The following is a 20501-nucleotide window of genomic DNA, read 5'->3' as shown; positions in this document are numbered from 1 at the left end:
GTAGGAGAAGGCACAGGATGCACGGAGTTAGCAGTTCTATCTCTGCTGCTCTAGGGATCTAGAATCGGATTCCAGGCACTCCCCACCTCGGTCTCCTTTGGAGGCAGACAGAGAGGCCTTAGTATCTTCCTCCCTTTTTCTTGTAGTCCTCACTAAGTCCATTACATCTGTCTCAAAGCAGAATTGCTCCGAGACCAGACGTGTGGTGGTTTTGTACAAAGGCTGGATAAGGGGTTTACTAGATTGCCTGTCAGTCCTGGGAACTGGGTAGCTTCCCAGGTGGTGCAGTGGTAAAGAATCCACCTGCTAGTGCAGGAGACCCAGGTGGGAAGATTCCCCTGGAGGAGGAAATGGCAACCCAGTCCAGTATTCTTGCCAGGAAAATCCCATGGACGGGGGAGCCTGGCAGGTTACAGTGCGTAGGGTCCCAAAGAGCCAGGCACACATAAGCACACACTGGAAACTGTAGGCCTTCTTTTCTCCTCTCACCGTACCCTCCCTAAGAAGGTCCCTGGCAGCCCTGACTGTCCTGGGTTGTACCCCTGTCTGTTTATGGTTGATTGGACCATGGGTGGACCCCTGGCCAGATTAGGTCAGTTGGATTCTCTATCTGGAAATTTAGGGCTGGAGTTTGGCATACTGGCTCTGCAGGTGGCTGTTCCTGCAAGGATAATTCAGTGTGGGATGGCTATTTTCTACCATGTGGTCCAGACACGAGAGCTCGAGAGAGAAGGTGGCCTCCAGTCTTGAACACATTGGCTCTCCCCATTCCAGCCTTCACTCAGGCCACTGTATTTTGCCCTTGGCTTTTGAGATATCCTGTTTGTATAATGAATACCTTCTTTTTGCTTAAGCCAAGTTATGTTTCTGTCACTCGCCACCTAAGAGCTCTAACTAACGTGGGCAAGTATTTGCATCCCCAGTCAGAGCCACGGAGTTAAAAATTCCCTTAAATTCATCACAAGCATTTGCTAGCTCATGTCTGAAACTGCTTTTTAGCCTTGTGAGTTCTCTCTGTTTCTTTGTTTTCTGCTTCTCCTTCCCAACCCCCTCTTTGCTCAGAGTCACAGCTAGGACACTTTCCAATTCTCTACAACATACCAGTCTTTGTGGACTATAAATAGGAAGACAAACAAGGCTGGGCGGTTGGAGAAATTGTCATTCAGGGGTTGGTGATTGTGATACATTAAATGGGAAAGTCTGGCATGCTCTGTGGAAGGCCGGAGGTTTTCAAGTTGAGCTGGATCTTTTTTCTTTAACTGGCTGGGGCAGGGAGACCCCCTAAGTTATGACAGAGCTGCTGGTGGTCACCTGTGAGCTGGCAGAGTTGAGAGTGAGCACTCGTGGCCGGGATCCACTCAGGGGAAAGGACTGTTGAGGATTCTTTAAGCCCTTTTGTTGTTGGTGGTGTTTGGTCACTCAGTCGTGTCAGACTTTTTGCGATCCCATGGACTCTAGCCCACCAATCTCCTCTGTCCATGAGACTTTTCAAGCAAGAATATTGGAGTGGGTTGCCATTTCTTTCTTCAGAGGATCTTCCCAAACCCTTCTGTAAACACCTACATTGTCTTCTCTGCTGCTGCTGCTGTGTCACTTTAGTCGTGTCCGACTCTGTGTGACCCCATAGACAGAAACCCACCAGGGTCCCCCGTCCCTGGGATTCTCCAGGCAAGAACACTGGAGTGGGTTGCCATTTCCTTCTCCAATGTGTGAAAGTGAAAAGTGAAAGTGAAGTCGCTCAGTCGTGTCCGACTCTTAGCAACCCCACAGACTGCAGCCTACCAGGCTCCTCCATCCATGGGATTTTCTAGGCAAGAGGACTGGAGTGGCTTGCCATTGCCTTCTCCTACAGAGTAAGAAAAATGAATTTTAGGGAAGAGACTCCCCTGCCCCAGGTCACTAGGATTGGTGCTAGGCTGGGGGCGGTGCTCTGTCTTTCCTAAGTTCCGGAGGGGCAACCTGTTTTGTGTCCTCCTTATGAAGAATTGGGGAGGAAGGTGGCTTCTGCTAAGTGCTTTAAGGACACATAGGGAACCAAGGGATGGTTGGGTGTTTTACCCTTTCCCTCTGTCTGAGGCTCCCGTGTGCAGGGCTCTTCAGCCTCTTCTATGAGAGCCCGCTCTCCACCATCCCCCAGCCCCCTTGTCCCCCATCCTTTCCTTGGGGGAACCTCTCCTCCTTCAACAGGCTTGACTTCAAGTCTTCTTTGGAGCCGGTGTTCTGGCTCTGAGAGTCTGCCGCAAACTGAGTCTTTGCCGGCCTCTAGTGAGAGAGTTTGAAGCTGCAGGTGGGTGACCGTGGCATTTCTGTCCAGCCAAGCTGACCACGGTGGCGCCCTCGTCCGTGAAGCTGAAAGTCCTGCAATATCTTGCTTCACCAGTTGCTTTGTTTTTGGTGAAGTAGGACCCTCAAAACAAGAATGACAAAGAAGGACTTGGCAAGGCGTTTTGGGGGTGGTGATGGTGGAAGCTCGGACTTTCACTTAAAGAAACACACTTCCCTCTAAGACGTTAAGAGACACTTATATTGGAATTTGGAAAAAGTGCATTGAGGTTGTCTTACCTCTCACTCTGCTTTAGAAAATGTCCTTTCCTCTCGGGGAAGACAATCTTTAGAGGAAAATTGAAATTTCCCTTTAGGCATACATATTTTGTGTGTGTGTGCATGCGCGCTCAGATGCTAAGTCGTGTCTGACTCTTTGCAACCCCATGGACTGTGGCCCACCAGGCTCCTCTGTCCATGGATTCCTCCAGGCAAGAATACTGGAGTGGGTTGCCATTTCCTCCTCCAGGGCATCTTTCCCAACCCAGGGATCGAGCCTACGTCTCCTGCCTTGGGAGGGGGATTCTTTATCTGAGAAGATCTGTTCTTCTTAGATGGATAAGTTATGGAAGTGGTATAGAAGCTGTTTGACAAATTCACAAAAAAATTTTAAAGAAGGGAAGTAAAAAAGCAATAAAACTGCCTTGGGGGTGTTGGAAGGACATGGAAGGGGTGAGACAGAGCAAGGACTGCTTTTTCAGGTTGACCTATTTGTTTATTTAAAAATGTATTCTCCAGAGTATGTATGTATTGTATTCTCTTAGTCCAGACTGACTTTAAAGACAAATTCATTCAGGTCACATTTTGAATCTTCAGGAAGATGATGGATTATTCTCAATGAGTGGTGTGGGGATTGCTAACTAACCATGTGGAAGAAAATAAGGTTAATGATCAACTTCACATGACAGATCAGAATAAATTTCAGAGATTAAATATTTACATGTGGTTTTTTTTTTTAAGAGTCCTAAAAGCTGTAGACAAAAGCACAGGTTTTTGAGTGTTTCTGTAACCTTGATGGCAAGGAAGGATTTTCTAAGCATAACACTGGGGAGAGAAAAACAGATTGATAGTTTTTGAAAAAAATTTCCACCGTAAACAAAATTGAAAGGCAAGTGACAGAGCTAAAGTAGAAAACACCGAGAAAGGTAAATAATTTAACGTCAAACTGGGACACAAGTGGGAAATAGGAATGGTTTCTGAAAATGTCAGAAATATTAAGTTATTTAGTTTTAAAAGCAGTACATACCAATCTACTGGACTTTTTCTTTCATGGCTGTTCAGTAGGATGTTGCCAATTTTTTGCTTTTATGGATAGTGCTTCTTCTTAAGCCATTTTACGTAATGTTTTTATGCGATATAGCGTTTATGTGCTTGTTTTAAAGGATGGATTCCAAGCGGTGGAATTAATGATTAGAAGGGTGAAAGCATTTGTTTTTGGTAAATATTTCCAGAACGCCCTCCAAAAATTTTGATTCAGGTTACACTCTCATCAACATGAGGGTGCCCCTTCCCCTACATCCCTGTGGGAAGATGGGCCTTTAAAAAAAAAAATTATGTATTTGCTTGTTTATTGGCTGCAGTGTGTCTTCATTGCTTCACGTGGGTTTTCTCTAATTGCGGCCAGCGGGGGCCACTCTCTGCTGCTGTGCGTGGGCTCCTCGTTGCTGTGGCTTTTTTCGTTGTGAAACATGGGCTCTAGGGTGCGCAGCCTTCAGTAGTTGCAACCTCCGGGCTCTTAGAGCGCGGGCTCAGTACTTGTGGTACCCCAGCTTAGTTGCTCCTTGGCACGTGGCATCTTCCCAGACCAGGATCGAGCCAGTGTCCCTTGCATCGCAAGGCGGAGGCTCAATCACTGGACCACCAGGGAAGCCCCTTGTTTTGTTTTTTTGACTGTGTCTCGAGGCATATGGGATCTCAGTTTCCCCAAGCACAGGGGATGGAAGCCACATCCCCTGCAGTCGAAGCACGGAGTCTTAACCACTGGACTTCAGGGAATTTCCCCATGTTTTCAGTGTTGACAGTGTGATAAGGAAAAAAATAGCTTGTCATGTGGACACGAATACACCCTTTGTAACAGGCATGGCTGTAATGACTGTAGCTCGGGTCAGAGGGGACTGTAAATCTCTCGGTGACGTTGACTTTGACCCTTACCAACCTTCCCCTGCAGTTCCTGCTCATATTCCACAAGGCCGCCGCGGGAGAACTGCAGGAGGACAGCGGGCTGATGGCACTGGCGAAGCTTTCTGAGATCGATGTTGCCATGGAGGGCGTCAAAGGTGCCAAGGACTTCTTTGAAGCCAAGGTAGGTGCCTCCTTCCTGCGAGGCACAGTCCCTCTGTCCCTACCCCCTGCCCAGCCAAGCTCCTAGCCGGCGACCAGCTCATCAACTCCCCCAGGACAAGGGAAATAGCAGTCATGTGAGCATGCGAGACTGTAGGGAAGGGAGAGTGTGTGCCATCTGAGAATTAAAAGCGGAATGGGAAAATGGCCAAATGGCAAATGCTTTGGATCCTGGTTTCAGATGTTTTTCTTTTTTTAAGTTTTGACTGTGCTGGGGCTCCATCACTTCTCGGGCTTTTCTCTAATTGTGGTGTGCAGGTTCCCACTGCAGTGGCTTCTCTTATGAGGAGCACGGGCTCTAGGGCACTCGATTTCAGGAGCTGCAGCACGTGGGCTCAGTAGTTGTGGCTCCCGGGTTTCCTACAGCACAGGCTCAATAGTTGTGGTGCCTGAGCTTAATTGCTCGGCAGCACGTGGGATCTTCCTAGACCAGGATCAAACCTGTGTCTCCTGCACCAACAGGGGGATTCTTTACCACTGAGCCATAGGGAGGCTCCTGATATCAGATTCAAAGAAGCTTGCTGGTGCAGTGGTCCCAGATGACTCTGGAGTCAGGCTTTCCTAGAGAATTCCTCTCTACCCCAAACCACACGAGTTACTTGAACGGCTGCCTCCATGTTTGCATCTTAGACACCTGTGTGTAAACAAGTGACTGACAGGGCCCGAGGAGGCTGCCTCGATGGCTTGCCCTGGATCAGAATCGTTACGTGCAACGTCGACGATGCCAGGGAGCCGGGAAGGATTCTGCAGCACGTGGTCTCGGAGCCCTTCTGGGTGCTTCTGTTCATTCATGAGTTCATCTGGTCATTGAACGTTTCTGGAGAGTTTGTCTCAATCTGGGTGCTGTCATTTTCCTCTCCACAGAGCACACTGGCAGAAAGAGAGATCAGGAAAACACTCCAAATTTCCCTCTGCAATTGGGGGTGGGGGTGGGGGGTGAGATGGGGTAGGGGTGGGGCTGGGGGGCTGGGGGCTCACATTCTGCCTCCTCCACTTCCCTGTTACCTGTCAGTGCCTTAGTCTTCTCATCTGCACCACGGAGTTGATAATGAGATCACCACGGCGATGAAATGCTTTCTTGCGTCTGAAGCGTTTAGCAAGTGCCTGGCTCACTGAGCGCTCTGTACATGATATGAGCTTTTGGGACTCCCTGCAGCTCCAACCAGGGGCCGACCCCTTGTAGTGGTTGTTTAGTCTTCCTGATCCAGGGACTGAACGGACGTCTACTGCACTGGCAACGCAGATTCTTTACCACTGAGCCACCATGGAAGCCCCACCTCTACTGGCTTATCCCAGGAGTTTCTTTGCCCAGAAACAGAGTGTCCTGGGTGACACAGCCCAGCCTGTTGAGGCCTCAAAGCAGCGCGCTCTCTCCACAGCTCTGTGATGCTGTGTGGAGACAGGAGTCCAGCACCTTTCCGCCAGGCAGACCCTTATCCATCGCGCCACCAGGGAAGTCCCTGCCTCGAGGATTTTATCCAATGCACATAGATGTACAGACAAAGCTTTTCATACAGTGAGGTCGGTAATAGAGGAGAACTGAACATAACAGAGATGTCCTGACCCGAGATTTCAGGCCATCGTGACTCACCCACACACTTACACATGCTGCAGCTCTTGAAGAACGAGATGCAGCTGCGTTCACGTTTGGTCGTTGTCCAGTCGCTCAGTCGTGTCCGACTCTTTGCGACCCCACGGACTGCAGCACACCAGGCTTCCCTGCCCTTCACCATCTCCTGGAGTTGGCTCAAACTCATATCCATTGAGTCGGTGATGCCATCCAACCATCTCGTCCTCTGTCATCCCCTTATGTGTGGACAGATGTCCAAAATGAATTAGGCAAAACAGTATGCTTGAAACCCAGTTTTGTGAAATAGTAAATACAACTTGGACAATTTTATACCAAAGTTTTAATAATAGTGATGTCAGAGGGACTGACATTTTAAAATAATTTCGTGAGGCTTTATAATGTATGTGCATTATTTTTACAACTGGGAGAAAAGATGAAAAGAATAACAATAAATTTTTTTGAACTTGTTCTGTTTATACGTCTGCCTCCTTACCCACAGACTCAAAGGCAGAGTAGGTGTGTTACCTGTGTAATTACAGTGCCTGGCTAATAATGGCCCTCAAGAAGTGTTGGCATGAATGACGAATGGAGGAAATCATCGCCCAAATTTGGGAGAAGGCCATGAAGGAGCTGACATTCGCGACAGATGTTAAGAGATGAATGGGGATTCACCTTGTAATCAGGGAGGAGAAGGCGTTCTTGCCGTGGGAACTGTGAGAGCAAAGGCTCTGAGGCAAGGGGTGGGGAGGGGCAGCGAGGGCTTGGAGGCTGGCCCCTGTCTGTACTGGATGCAGCTGGACAGGAAGCTCTGGGTTCCCCTGAGGGTCAGGCTTTCCCCAGCCTGTGGATCACCAGAATTATCTGCTGACCAGCTTCCCAAGCTTCACTCAACTCTCCCTGGGCTCTGCGGGAGGATTCAGTGCATGGCCAGTCTCGGAGAGCAGGGCCTTGCTCTGATCAGCCGTGGGTACAATGGGGACAGACTTCCTGGGGAGAGACTGGACTCAGGGAGGCTCCATAGATGCCTGGAGAAGGACTGAAGGCCAATGAGGAGTGCGACGTGGGCTGGGAGGAGGTGGGGATGAATCCAAACCCCCTGGAGCCCTCAGTGCTGGGACTCCCTGGCAGGCCTGTGGTTAAGACTCTGTGCTCCCAGTGCAGGGGGCATGGGTTCGATCGCTGGTCAGGGAACTAAGATCCCGCACACTGCACACTGCAGCAAAAAAAAAAAAAACCCAAAACTGTTCACGACCATGTGATTGGAGGTAGAAAGTAAAAAGCGACAAGATTATCGGAGTTGTGGGGCCAGGGGTTGGTGATGCTAAGAAAAATCAAAACAGGACCCCCGTCCCTGAATGTGAATGACTTAGGGAGGAAAAGTGATAAGCTGAGTTTTACTGTTAAGTCTGAGGTGACTTCAGGCAATGGAAAGACCTGCCCTTTTATCTGAAGGGCATACTGTTGTTTGCTACTAGTTTCTGCTCTGTCCTATTGGACAGAACTTGGCCACACCCCGTTAAATGGAGGCTACAGAATGCCTTTTTTTTTCTTTTCTGCGGGTCCATGTGCCCAGATGCAATTCTGATACTAAGGAAGACAGGCATACTAGATACTGTAGTCATGGAATAATCTCTTCCACGCTTGTCCATTCCTGAACTGACTCCTGGCAAGGGCTGGCATATTGTTATTCTGATTGGCTTCTCTCCTTGAGCCCAGGGGTGAAGCCAGTCTCCCCTAGGCCCTTGGGCCATGTGCTAGGGAAGCATCTCATGGAAAGAAAGTGGGGGAGGTTGGATATTTCATGAACAACCAGCCACACAGACCACAAGTGCTATCATCCCGGGATACAAACTGAAACCTGAGAACTAGAGGGAATTGACCAAGGGCAGAACGTCATGGTGACTAGAGTGGGAAAGGAAGTAATCAGAGATACAAAGAAACTCTGGAGAATGCTAATATGGAGGACAAGAGCAATTTCAAGAAGAGATTGAATCAGATGAGGTTAGGGCAGAGGTGTTGGGTCCAGCAAACGGGTCAGTGGAGAATTCTGAGAGATGAGGTTCACTATGGAGGGAGGGCAGATTGTAACAGGGTACGGGGTGGGTGGGAGCTGGGGGGAAAGAGCACTGATAGCTGGCTTCTTTGTCTAGAAGGTTGGCAGAGGACACCTAGACAAAGTTGGGATGGTAGCTTAGGATCAGGAAAGAAACTTTTTTTTTTTTAGCCTAGAGAAGATAGATGTCGGCATGTTTCTAGGTCAAAGGAAGTGATCCATGGAGAAGAAAACATAAAAAGTGGAGTGGTGGATGGACAAGTACTCAGCGACCATAGAATCAAGAGGAGAGGTGGACTTTTATAGTGGAGGAGAAGGACCCCAAGTAAAGTAATTGCACAGGTCCCCAATTTTCCTCTGACCTGGCCAGGAATGGGTAGGTGGGGTGATTAGCAAACATGTGAGTGTTTATGGTGACCCCCTGTAGACTGCTTCAGATTCAGATCGTATCGAATCCTCATACACGCTTTCTGCAGATGAGGAGAATGATGCTTAGACAGTGGTTTGTTGATCGATGTTTAACAATTGGCTATCTGGACAAAGAGTGTGTGTGTGTGTGTATATATATTATATTTACACACACGCACATATTTATATGGGCTTCCCTGATAGCTCAGTCAGTAAAGAATCCGCCTGCAATTCAGGAGACCTCGGTTCAATTCCTCGGTCGGGAAGATCTGCTGGAGAAGGGATAGGCTACCCACTCCAGTATTCTTGGGCTTCCCTTGTGGCTCAGCTGGTAAAGAATCTGCCTGCAATGCGGGAGACCTGGGTTCACTCCTTGGGTTGGGAAGATTCCCTGGAGAAGGGAACTTTTATATATATATAAAGTTCTTATATATAAGAAGGCATATATATATATATATATGCCTAAGTTTATTATATATTTTGCTGATAAAAAGGATATGTACAAGTAATAAATATACACTATTTTTATTGTAGATTTTATATAGTCTGTTTTTTAAAAATGGCAATGGTTTAGTTGCTAAGTTGTGTCTGACTCTTGCGACCCCATGGACTGGGAACCTACAAGGCTTCTCTGTCCATGGGATTCTCCAGGCAAGAATACTGGAGTGGGTTGCTATTTCCTTCTCCAGGGGATCTTCCCAACCCAGGAATTGAAGCTAGGGCTCCTGCATTGCAGGCAGATTCTTTACTGACTGAGCTACAAGGGAAGCTGGAAGAGCAAAGGATTTTAACAATACTTGTTTTTATTTATGTATTGTACCAGGTCTTCACTGTGGCATGCAGACTCTTAGTTGCAGAATCTAGTTCCCTGACCAGGGATTGAACTCTGAGCATTGGGAGCTCGGAGACTTAGTCACTGGGCTATCAGGCAAGTCCCCCTTATAGGCTATCGATTCTTAAAGAATAACTCCTTGATTTTTGCTGGTCTTTTGTGTCTGTAGGCAGTCTATGATTGCAACTGACAAAGGAATGTAGTTCCAACATGCGGGTTGGTTAGTATTCTGTTTAATTTATAAGAAAAAAGTGAAAAGACATGTGTCAGAACTTCATTCATTCCTCAGTGATGTGAGCAACCTCCTTGCTGAATTCAATAGTAGTCTTTAAATATTGGAAGAACAGCCTTTCCATTTTGGAGCTATTTGTAATGTGAAGGCTACAGACGCTACACGTGTTCACCTTTAATCTGCATTTTTGACATTTTACCACCACTTTCTTAAGAAAAGATTGTCTAGACAGTTACTGAAACAATAATCAAACCCTTGTTTATAGCATTGTTCTTCCAAGGTGTGAGCACCCCTCCTGGGATTGCTTTTAAAGCTACCAACGGGATGGCTTTGAACAAGGAGTTGGGACAATTGATGGTACCAGGTCATCATACACGATTTCCACCTTAGCAGATGTGACAGACGTGATAACCTTGAGGACACAGATAATAGTAAAATGTAGCACAATCACCAGAAAATGATGACTTTTAAGTATGTATTACCTTTGCTTGTAATATAATTTTATTGTGAAAGTATAATTAACAGTGGCTATATTTAGCAACCAGCTCATAAAATTCCTGAAAATCAAACAACTGGCTTGCAAGCAGGTAGCAGCTAGTACTCCTCTAGTCCCAGAGATGTTCAATGAAGCGCCCAGGGTCTGCTTCCTGCCCACCCTGAAGCACAGGGAAAGGGGTAGGGATGAAGAGGGTGGGAGAGGAGTCCAGACTGGACAGACTGCATTCCTCTGAGTTTTCTAAACAAGGGAGGAGGAGATGGTTTGCAGGGTGGCAGGGTCCCTGAGGACTGCAGCCATCTGGTTGACCACTGTGGGGAAAGAGCTGGGAGGAAGGCAGAGCCTCAGTAAAGGACCAGCCCAAACTGGAAATCCTCACCCGCAGTGGGTCCTGGTGAGGCTTCTAAGAAAAACACATTCTCAGCCTGCAAGCAGGAGCAGACAAAGTCCTTGGTCCAAGGGTGGGACTTGGCAGAGTTGGGGGGCAGAGGTGAAGCATGTCCGGCAGAAGTGCAGGTCCTGGCAGTTGGAGGTTATGTGACAGTTGCTGTTGTGAAGATTGTTCAGGCATCTGTTCTGGGTTAGAAAGTGAATAAAGGCGAGGCCAGAACATTAGGAAATAGGAGCTTGAACCCAGGTTGTAGGATTCTACAACCATTAGGGAGACAACAGTAAACTCCAACTTGGACATCTTGCCAAGATCAAGAAAGAGCAGTCTCTGAGGACTCTGACATAGGGAGCCAAGGGTGAGAACTGCTGGGTCAGAGCAGGGCCCCAAGGGCCTGAGAAATACCTGGGGGGGAGTTTGGAAAACATAATTTCCTTGGCCCTATCCCTAGGGATTCAGATTCAGGAAGAGTAAAAACATAATATGTACTGCCTATTGATAATTTCATTGGTACCTTGTCTTTAGAAATAGACCCTTGTGAAGTACAGGGAGGATTTGAAAAGGATGTTATAATTTTTCACTGAAATATGAGACTCAGCATTGGGCTACCATGGATGTGGTTTTCCCCGGTGGCACAGCAGTAAAGAATCTGCCTGCCAATGAAGGAGATGCGAATTTGATCCCTGGGTTGGGAAGATCCCCTGGAGAAAGAAATGGCAACTCACTCCAGTATTCTTGCCTGGGAAATTCCATGGATAGAAGAGCCTGGTGGGGCAACAGTCCATGGGGTTGCAAAGAGTTGGACACGACTTGGTGACTAAACAACAGCAGCCATGGATGTAATGAAATGAAAATCAGAATGGACTAAATAAAAAGCATCGTAGGGAATGGTAAGTCTTAGCTGCAGCAGTGCAGAGAAGTGCACGAGTGGACCAGGGGATAGACTGATGAGACAATGAGATAAGGAAGCTAGGGACAGAGATCAAGGAGACGATGCCAATAGGCAGAAATAATGAGGGATGATGATACATCAATGTAAAACCATTAAAAGCTCCATAAAGAAACTCACAGATCCAGAAAACAGGTTTGGTAACCAGAGGGGAAGGAAGTTGGGGGACAGATGGGAGAAATGGATGAAGAGAGTCAACTATGTGGTGATGGATGGTAATGAGACTCATGGTGGTGATCACTTTGTCGGGTATACAGATGTTGAACTATAATGCTGTATGCCTGAAACTTACATAAAAGGCTGTATCACATTCAGTCTCTAAAGCCATTATGAATCTGATTACAAAACCAGATGAAAATAACACCAAACAATTTATATATCCATCTAATAAGTATGGCTGTAAGAATCCTAAAACATTAAGAAATGGAATGGAATCAAAATATTTGAAATTTATGTTAAGATGGCAGGGATAATTTTTTAAATGTATTCATATCATAGGTTAAATTAGAAAAATGTGACCATTGCAATTAGATGTCTCAAAGACATTTGGTGAAGTTTAATACACATTCATAATCACACATTTGAAAATAAGAAAATATGCTTCTTCAACAGAAATTTTACTTTCTTTATAAATATTAAGGCATTCTATAAGGCAGTAATATTAACTAATTCAGTACAGGTATAGGAATAAACAAACCAGTTAGTAGAAGCCGGTAGAAAATAATCAAAGCGGATCTCCTTCACGTGGGAATTTAGTATATGGAAAAGATAATGTTCAAATCAGTGGGAAAATAGTGGGCTATTCAGTAACAAGTGTTGAGACAATTGGCTATCCACTTAGGAAAATGAAGTAAAGCCCTCCAGTAGGCTCCCTCACTAAAATAAATTGCATGGGACTTAAAGAGCCAAATGGGAAAATGAAAACACAAAAGTATGAGAAGTAATTACAGGAAAATGGGTTTAGAACCGGGGTGGTATAGAAGAACTTCTTAAACATGATATAAGGTTCAAAAGCTGGAAAGGAAATAAATGAACTTTTTGATGACATCAAAATTTAAATGTTTGTATGACCCGAGATACTTTGAAGTAAAAAGACAAAAGACTGGAGGAAATTAACTGAAAAATATATACCTAAATTATGTAAAGAATTACAAATTAAAGGAAAAATAAACACTAGCTGAATAGAAAAATGGGCAAAGAATATAAATGGGTAGTTCATCAAGAAAAAAAAAGAAAGAAAGTAAAGTTACTCAAAGTCTGACTCTTTGTGACCCCATGGACTATAGTCTACTAGGCTCATCCATCCATGGAATTTTCCAGGCAAGAGTACTGGAATGGGTTGCCATTTCCTTCTCCAGTTTATCGAAGAAGAAATAAAAGAAGGTGCCAATGTTTCTTCCACATCAGATTGGCAAACAGGAAAAGGGTTAATGATAAGTGTTGGTAAAGTTATGGGGAAATGAGCCTTGCATTTCATGATGGTGGGGTGCAAATTGGAGCAACTCTTTGGAGGGCGATCTAGCAGTTTTTATAAAAAATCGTGTACACCTAAAGATGGGGTTTCTCTGGTGGCTCAGGGGTAAAGAATCTGCCTGCCAATGCAGGAGATAGGCATTTGATCCCTGGGTCGGGAAAATCCCCTGGAGAAGGAAATGGCAACCCACTCCAGTGTTCTTGGTTGGAAATCCCATGGACAAAGGAACCTGGCGGGCTACAGTCCATGGAGTCACAGAGTCGGACACAACTTAGTGACCAAACAATGACACCTAAAAATACGCCTTTGCCGCAGGCAGACTGATGCAATCCCAGTCAAAATGCCCACAGGGCGCTCATTTTGTTCTTGACTTCCCCTCAAACTAAAGAATACCCTTGTGAAATTAAAGGTGGAAAGTAAGTAGCAGTGGGCAATAGTGGGCGTGGAGATGAACAGTATCCCGGGACTTCCTTGGTGGTCCAGTGGCTAAGACTCCATGCTCCAATGCAGGGGGCCCAGGTTTGAACCCAGGTCAGGGAGCCCACGTGCTGCAACTACAGACCCAGTACAGCCAAATAAATAAATATTAATTTAAAAAATGTATTCTGAAAAAGAAACTAAAAAAAAGAAAAAGAAGCTCAGGTGGAATAGGCAACCCCAGCAGACTGGAAGGAGCGTGTGTAACACAGAAGCAAGTAAAATGACGATATCCTCCCTGTTAGCAAACATGGGAAGACCAAGCGCGGGGAGCGCTGGCTCAGGGGTCCTGCCTCCGGCGGCGCCGGAGACCCCCGAGCTCCGTTTGGTGGGCTCCCTCTCTAGGCGTCTCTTTGGTCTCTCACCCTGTTGATCTGCCCTCGCTGTTTCTCTGCAGGTCCAAGCCTTGTCCTGTGCCAGTAAGTTTGAAGCGGAGCTGAAAGCAGAGCAAGATGAGCGGAAGCGGGAGGAAGAGAAGAGGAGGGTCCGCCAAGCAGCCTTCCGGGAACTCAAGGCTGCTTTCAGCGCTTAGGGGGGCTGACCCTGACCTCTGACCGCAGCTGTGCCTCACAGATGCTCTGGGGAGAGCTGGCCAGGCACCCTCACTCCTGCTGACCCCTTGTCCCCACCAACGGCCACACCCACCACCAGTGCACACCCCTTGGCCCCGTGGGGTGGCAGGGGCAGCTCTCATCCCCATTTGGGAACCCCTCCCAGAAGGTCCCGCTGCCCCCCTCGAGTCTCTCTCCTGCACCCTTCTCTGTAGCCGGAACGTGCCTCCACTTGGCAACCTCTACTTGTTCCTGTCTCTTTCCCGCTCCACATCAAAGAGTGGTCTGCTGTGTTATTTCATGCAGATGCTTCTTTCCTTGGTGGTCCTCAGAAGAGAGAGTTGCGGGAGGCCAGTGATGTTAGCAACGTCCACTTCCTTGGGTCATTCTTTTCTGTGTCTCTCCTTTCTTTCGTGTCCAGCCTCCTTCTTCTCATTCTTCGCCTGATCCTGCCAGATGCTCCTGCATCTTCTGTCCTTTGGTGATGGTGAGGTTTAAGGCAGGCCAGGCTGGACTACAGCCTGGTCCCTCTCCAACAGTGGGCCACAGCACTGCTGAGGCGACAGGAAAGAGTGGAGAGATGGGAGACTCTGGTCCTCCCCATCACCTTTCCCCTGGCCTTAGCATTCCTCTTAGGTCCCTCCCATTTCCTTCCCCTTTGCACTTCCCAGCCTTTCCCCCTTCTCCTAAATACTGTGCTACTTAACCATAAGAATGAGAGAATGATTATATAATATTAATGAGTAGAACAATTCTTATTAACTCTGACTCGATGCAAATTATATTACAGTAGACCCTTGCCATCGCCGAGTAACAAATCCAGAGTCTTTCAGGATCTGAAAATCTATGACCATATTCACCATCCAGCCAGTTTCCAACATCTGCTCTAAGGTGTTCAAAGTGAAGCTGTTCTTCAGCACAAATCTGTACATGTTTTGAGTTCTTGGGATTGCTCCCAAATATCAGGGGTTTGTTGTACATGAAAAAATAATTTCTAACGTCATATTTATTTCTTCCCTTTTTTAACTGCTGTCTTTACAATGAAGAAAACATCTACACTTTTACCTTACAGCTATTCTTTTTAAATAAACAGTGCAAGTGGGCTTAGCCATCACATCAGCGTGCTTCTTGTCTTCTTTGAATTGAAGGAGAGAGGAGGATGTTTTCTGTGTGGGCCGCTTCCAGCCCAGGCTCCTGTTTGACATGGAGTCCCTGAAGTCGAGTTAGAGGTGGTCCCTGTGGGACTTCGCTGGTGGTTCAGAGGTAAAGAATCCGCCTGCCAAAGGCAGGAGACATGGGTTCGATCCCTGATCCAGGAGGGAGCTAAGCTCCCTGGAGCATCTAAGCGTATGCTCTAGAGCTCAAGAGCCACAGCCGGAGAGCCCGTGCTCTGCAGCAAGAGAAGCCACTGCCGTGAGAGCCCCACGCACCCCAACTAGAGAGGAGATCCCTGCTCACTGCCACGAGAGAAAAGCCTGTGCAGCAACGAACACCCAGCACAACCAAAAATAAATTAAAAATCAATAAATAAAATTATTTTTTTAAAAAGGGAAGACTAGAAGTTTGGTTTTCCCTCCAGGGCATTCTGAGTAGGAAGGTTGTCTGTCCGCTGCTCTTTCCTTTCCTGTCACTGAGGATCCTTTAAGCTCAGATCAAATCTGTAGCTTAATTTGTCTTGCTTCCTAGACCCCCTGAAACTCTGATAAGGGCCAGTGACCCCTTGCTCCCATGTATAATTCCACGGTATAGAGTGGACCTAAATATGGTAAGGACCTCTGGCCTAAAAGAACACCCTTAGCTCCCCAGGGAGGACAATTTCTGTTTCTACACAAATCCAAGACCTACAATTCTGTGGCATCATTTTTCAGTGGAAGGTCACCCCACCACCTCCCTGCTGGAGGAAGTTGACATGGAAAGGAAATGGAGGAAAAGGAATGGAAAGACTCCTGCCATATAATCCAGCAGTCCTGCTTCTTGGTACTTATCCAATGAGCTGAGGTCTTTTGTCCACACAAAACCCTGCACATGAATGTTTCAGTTCAGTTCAGTTCAGTCGCTCAGTTGTGTCCGACTCTTTGCGACCCCATGAATCACAGCACGCCAGGCCTCCCTGTCCATCACCAACTCCCGGAGTTCACTCAAACTCATGTCCATAGAGTCGGTGATGCCATCCAGGCATCTCATTCTCGGTCGTCCCCTTCTCCTCCCGCCCCCAATCCTTCCGAGCATCAGACTCTTTTCCAGTGAGTCAGCTCGTCGCATGAGGTGGCCAAAGTATTGGAGTTTCAGCTTTAGCATCAGTCCTTCCAATGAATACCCAGGATTGATCTCCTTTAGAATGGACTGGTTGGATCTCCTTGCAGTCCAAGGGACTCTCAAGAGTCTTCTCCAGCACCACAGTTCAAAAGCATTCATTCTTCGTCGATCAGCTTTCTTCACAGTCCAAGTCTTCACATCCATACATGACCACTGGAAAAACCATAGCCTTGACTAGACCGACCTTTGTTGGCAAAGTAATGTCTCTGCTTTTTAGCAGCTTTATTCATAGTTCAAAACTTAGAAGTGACTAAAGTGTTCTTCAACAAATCATTAAACTGTGGTCGATCCATACAATGGAGTATTAATTCAGCGGTGAAAAATATTGTTCACTGTTAAAAAGAAATGAGTTATCAAATCACAAAATGACATGGAGGAAACTTAAGGGCATATAGCTGAGTAAAGGAAGCCAATATGGAAAGGTTACATTGTATATGGTTCCAGTATGTGAAATTCTAGAAAAGGCAAACTTACGAAGACAGTGAAAAGATTAGGGTTATCAGGGGTTGGGTGGGCAAGGAGGGATGAATAGGGGATTTTTAGAGCAGTGAAACTTCCTCTGCATGTTGCTATTGTCTTAGTTGCTAAATCATGTCCGACTCTTTTGTAACCCCATGAATTGTAGATGGCCAGGCTCCTCTGTCCATGGGATTTTTCAGGCAAGAATGCTGATGCTGTGCTGTGTGCTTAGTTGCTCAGTCGTGTCTGACTCTTTGTGATCCCATGGACTGCAGCCCACCAGGCTTCTCTGTCCATGGGGGTTCTCCAGGCAAGAATGCTGGAGTGGGTTGCTATTTCCTTCTCCAGGGAACCTTCATGACCCAGGGATTGAACCTGTGTCTCTCGCATTGGCAGGCGGGTTCTTTACTACTGAACCACAAGGAAAGCCCACAAGATGCTGTAATGGTCATTATACATTTGTCAAAACCCGTGTAGAATATATAACAAAGAGTGGGACCTAACATTACTATGGACGTTATTTAATAATAGTGTATAAATAGGAGCCCATCGGTTGTAACAAATGTACCACACTAATGCAAGATGTTAGTAACAGGCAGAAATGGAATGGAAAGGAAGAGAAGGGTATGTGAAACTCAACTTTTTGCCAATGTTTTCTGTAAACCTAAAACTGCTCCAAAAAATAAAGTCTGTTAATAAAGCAAAGAAAAAAGAAGGAAGGAAGGAATGGAGATAACAGTGTAAATACTTGAAATGTCCATTTCCTTCCGTGGACTACGAGGCCCATGTTGGAGCTGAGACCTCTTGTTTGCAAATGATAGAAAATGGAACACAAAAGGACTTATGAGGGAAACAAGGACAACTGTTGGGTTATGGGACTACAAAGACCAGGGACAGGTCTTCTCTGCACCCCCCCCCCCACTTTGTCATGAAGTCCTGTAAACAGCGTTGCCGTCATGCCTGCCATCCACAGCTCCCCTCCTCAGCAACATGGTCATGGCCTTCACTGATGCATTCCTGGGAGTCTACAGTGGCCTCATAATTGGGTTCCCTGTCCTCATTTTGCCCTGAGTTAGAATCATCTTTCTAAACTGTGAAGTGTTTCTAGGCATCTTTCCTTCAGTTTTTGGCTCCCCGCCTTCAGGATTTGGCCCCTGCTCCCCTCCAAACGGTACTCTCCTGGAACATGCAAGACCTAGTGGTTCCTAGGAAGGGCCACTCATCCAGACCTTTCCAGTTCCCTCTGCCTGGCACACCCTCCCTTCCCTGGTGAGTTCTCGCTGTCACTCAGCTCAGAGATCATCCTCAAAAAGCGTTTTGATGCTCCCAGGTACCCCGTCTCAGAGTTCCCATTTCACCCTAAGTTTTTCTCCACTGTAATCCTTATGACATCCTGCAGTATTCTTTTCTTTTCTTCTCTTCTTCCTTGTTTTAAAGATTTTTTTTTTTTTTGGAGTATAGTTGCTTTGCAATGTTGCTAGTTTCTACTGGACAGCAAAGTGCATCAGCTACACCTGTACATATAACCCCTCCTTTTTTGGTTTCCTTCCATTTAGGTGACCTCAGAGCACTAAGCAGAGCTCCCTGAGGGTACAGCAGGTTCTCGTTAATGCATCTATTTTATACGTAGTATCAACAGTGTATCTGTGTCAATCAAAATCTCCCAATGTCCTAACCTCCCAGTTCATCCCATCCCCCTCCTCCTTTCTCTTTCTTTGGACTTTTGAACTCTTTGGACTATGAACTCTCTGAAGGGCAGAAACTCTGCCTCACCCATTGTTGCAAGCCTAACAGGTTGCTTGGCACGTGAGAGCATGTCCCCCGCCACCTGCCCCTCCATGCATGTTTGTTTCACAAGGACGTACCAGGCTCTTTGGAGCAGACAGACGAAAAGGAGAGGGCCACTACCACTGACTCAGGGACCTTCTGGATGCCTGACATGGGAGCCTGGCCTGAGGGGACAGCTCTGAAAGTCAGGACAGCAGAGATTGTGCGGACATCTGTCTCACTGGAAATGTGACAAGTCTACTCTCCAAGGTCCTCCTTTGACCGAGTGGTAGGGAACACCAACAAACAAGTCGGCTCTGCCTCTGCCCTGGAGACTGTGTGATGTAGTAAGAGCTGCAATCAGACACTAATTAGGCCAGTACTGTATCCTCGCTGAGACTCTGCTTCCTCATCTGTAAAATGCGAATGGTGATTGTCTACCTGGAAGATTCTGTGTCTGGCATTTACTTAGTGCTCAGGATTTATGGGTCCCCTCTCCAAAGCCTACCTTCCCCTGGTACAATTCTGTCTCCTCTTGAGCTCTGGGTCTTTAAGGTCACATGTAAGAGATTCCAGGCTAGTTTGTATGTGCTCAGAAACTTAGTCGTATCCGACTCTTTGCAACCCCATGGACTGTAGCCCACCTCTGTAGGCTCACAACTACCTCTCTAGCCCTCCTCTGTCCACGAGATTTTTCAGGCAAGAATACTGGAGGGAGATGCCATCTCCTCCTCCAGGGGATCTTCCCAATCCAGGGATCGAATCCACATCCCTTATGTCTCCTGCCTGGAAGTGCTCAGTCCTGGCTGTTGCCTTGGCCCTAAGCAGTTATTCACTTACCCAGCTTCTCTCTTTTCTTAAGTCCCCTTTCCCAACCAGCCTGGAGAGATTTCTGCCTATCTGCCCGCTCCCCTGCCAAACCCCTGCAGCTGACACTTGCTGAGCCCTCCTGGCCGGATCGTGTGACTTGACAAGTGTGGCCTTTTCCCTGCTCAGATTTCTCCTTTCTGACCCTGCTTGCACACCAGGCCAGATTCTGGCCACATCCCTGCCCACTAGCCTGACTGGTAGGGGGGCCATAGGAGGCTAAACTTATAATTCCGCCCACTTAGGAAGGTACTGGGGAGGGGACATTATCCGGGGTCTCTGCTCCTTTCCTCTCCTTTCCAAAACCAATCACTTTCGGCACTTTGCCACATGGTATGGTGGGTGGACACATTGCTTTGGTCCTTTTGAAGGGCAATTTGATAGACTGTTAAAATTTAGAATTGTGAAGACTTCCATGGTGGTCCAATGGCTGACTCCACACTTCCATGGCAGGGGGCCTGGGTTCGATCCATAGTCAGGGAACTAGATCCCACATGCTACAAGTAAAGAACCTGATGCTGCAGTTAAGACTTGATGAAGTCAAGTAAATTAATTAATTAGAGTTGTATCTGTGTCAGTCATTAATTTCTGTTTTAACAAATCATCCTATAACTTAGTGGCTTAAATCAATAATTAACATGGGATGGCATCACTGACTCGATGGATATGAGTTTGAGTGAACTCTGGGAGCTGGTGATGGACAGGGAGGCCTGGCGTGCTGTGATTCATGGGGTCGCAGAGTCGGACACGACTGAGCGACTGAACTGAACTGATGCCACACTGTTTCTGAGGGTCAGGGATTCAGAAGTGGTTTAGCTGGTTTCTAGCTCAGGGTCTCTTATGAACAGTCAAAATGTCACTTGGGGCTGCAGCCATCTGAAGGCTTGACTGGGGCTGGAAGACCTATCCCTAAGGTGACTGACTCATGTGATTCATGAGTTGGTGCTGGCTGTTGGCCAGAGGCCTGTTTTCTTGCCAAGTGAACTTCTCCACTGGATAG

The 20501-nt window shown here is 46.9% G+C and overlaps 1 protein-coding gene across 1 annotated transcript in view; it reads left to right on the top strand.

The window, feature by feature from the left end:
* Window positions 1-15206, top strand: part of EFHD1 (EF-hand domain family member D1) — a 44282-nt gene extending 29076 nt beyond the window's left edge. The window contains exons 3-4 of the mRNA XM_055403268.2: window positions 4490-4624; window positions 13939-15206. Of these exons, the coding sequence (XP_055259243.1) occupies window positions 4490-4624; window positions 13939-14073 (270 nt within the window). The 3' untranslated portion in view covers window positions 14074-15206. The remainder of the gene's footprint in view (window positions 1-4489; window positions 4625-13938) is intronic.
* Window positions 15207-20501: the final 5295 nt, after the last annotated feature.

The sequence above is a fragment of the Moschus berezovskii genome, chromosome 4, assembly GCF_049115385.1.
Source record: "Moschus berezovskii isolate FMDL1 chromosome 4, NW_MosBer_1.0, whole genome shotgun sequence".
NCBI classification, from domain to species: domain Eukaryota; kingdom Metazoa; phylum Chordata; class Mammalia; order Artiodactyla; family Moschidae; genus Moschus; species Moschus berezovskii.
The sequence above is the reverse complement of the archived record's forward strand: the minus strand, read 5'-3'. Positions and strand labels throughout refer to the sequence as shown.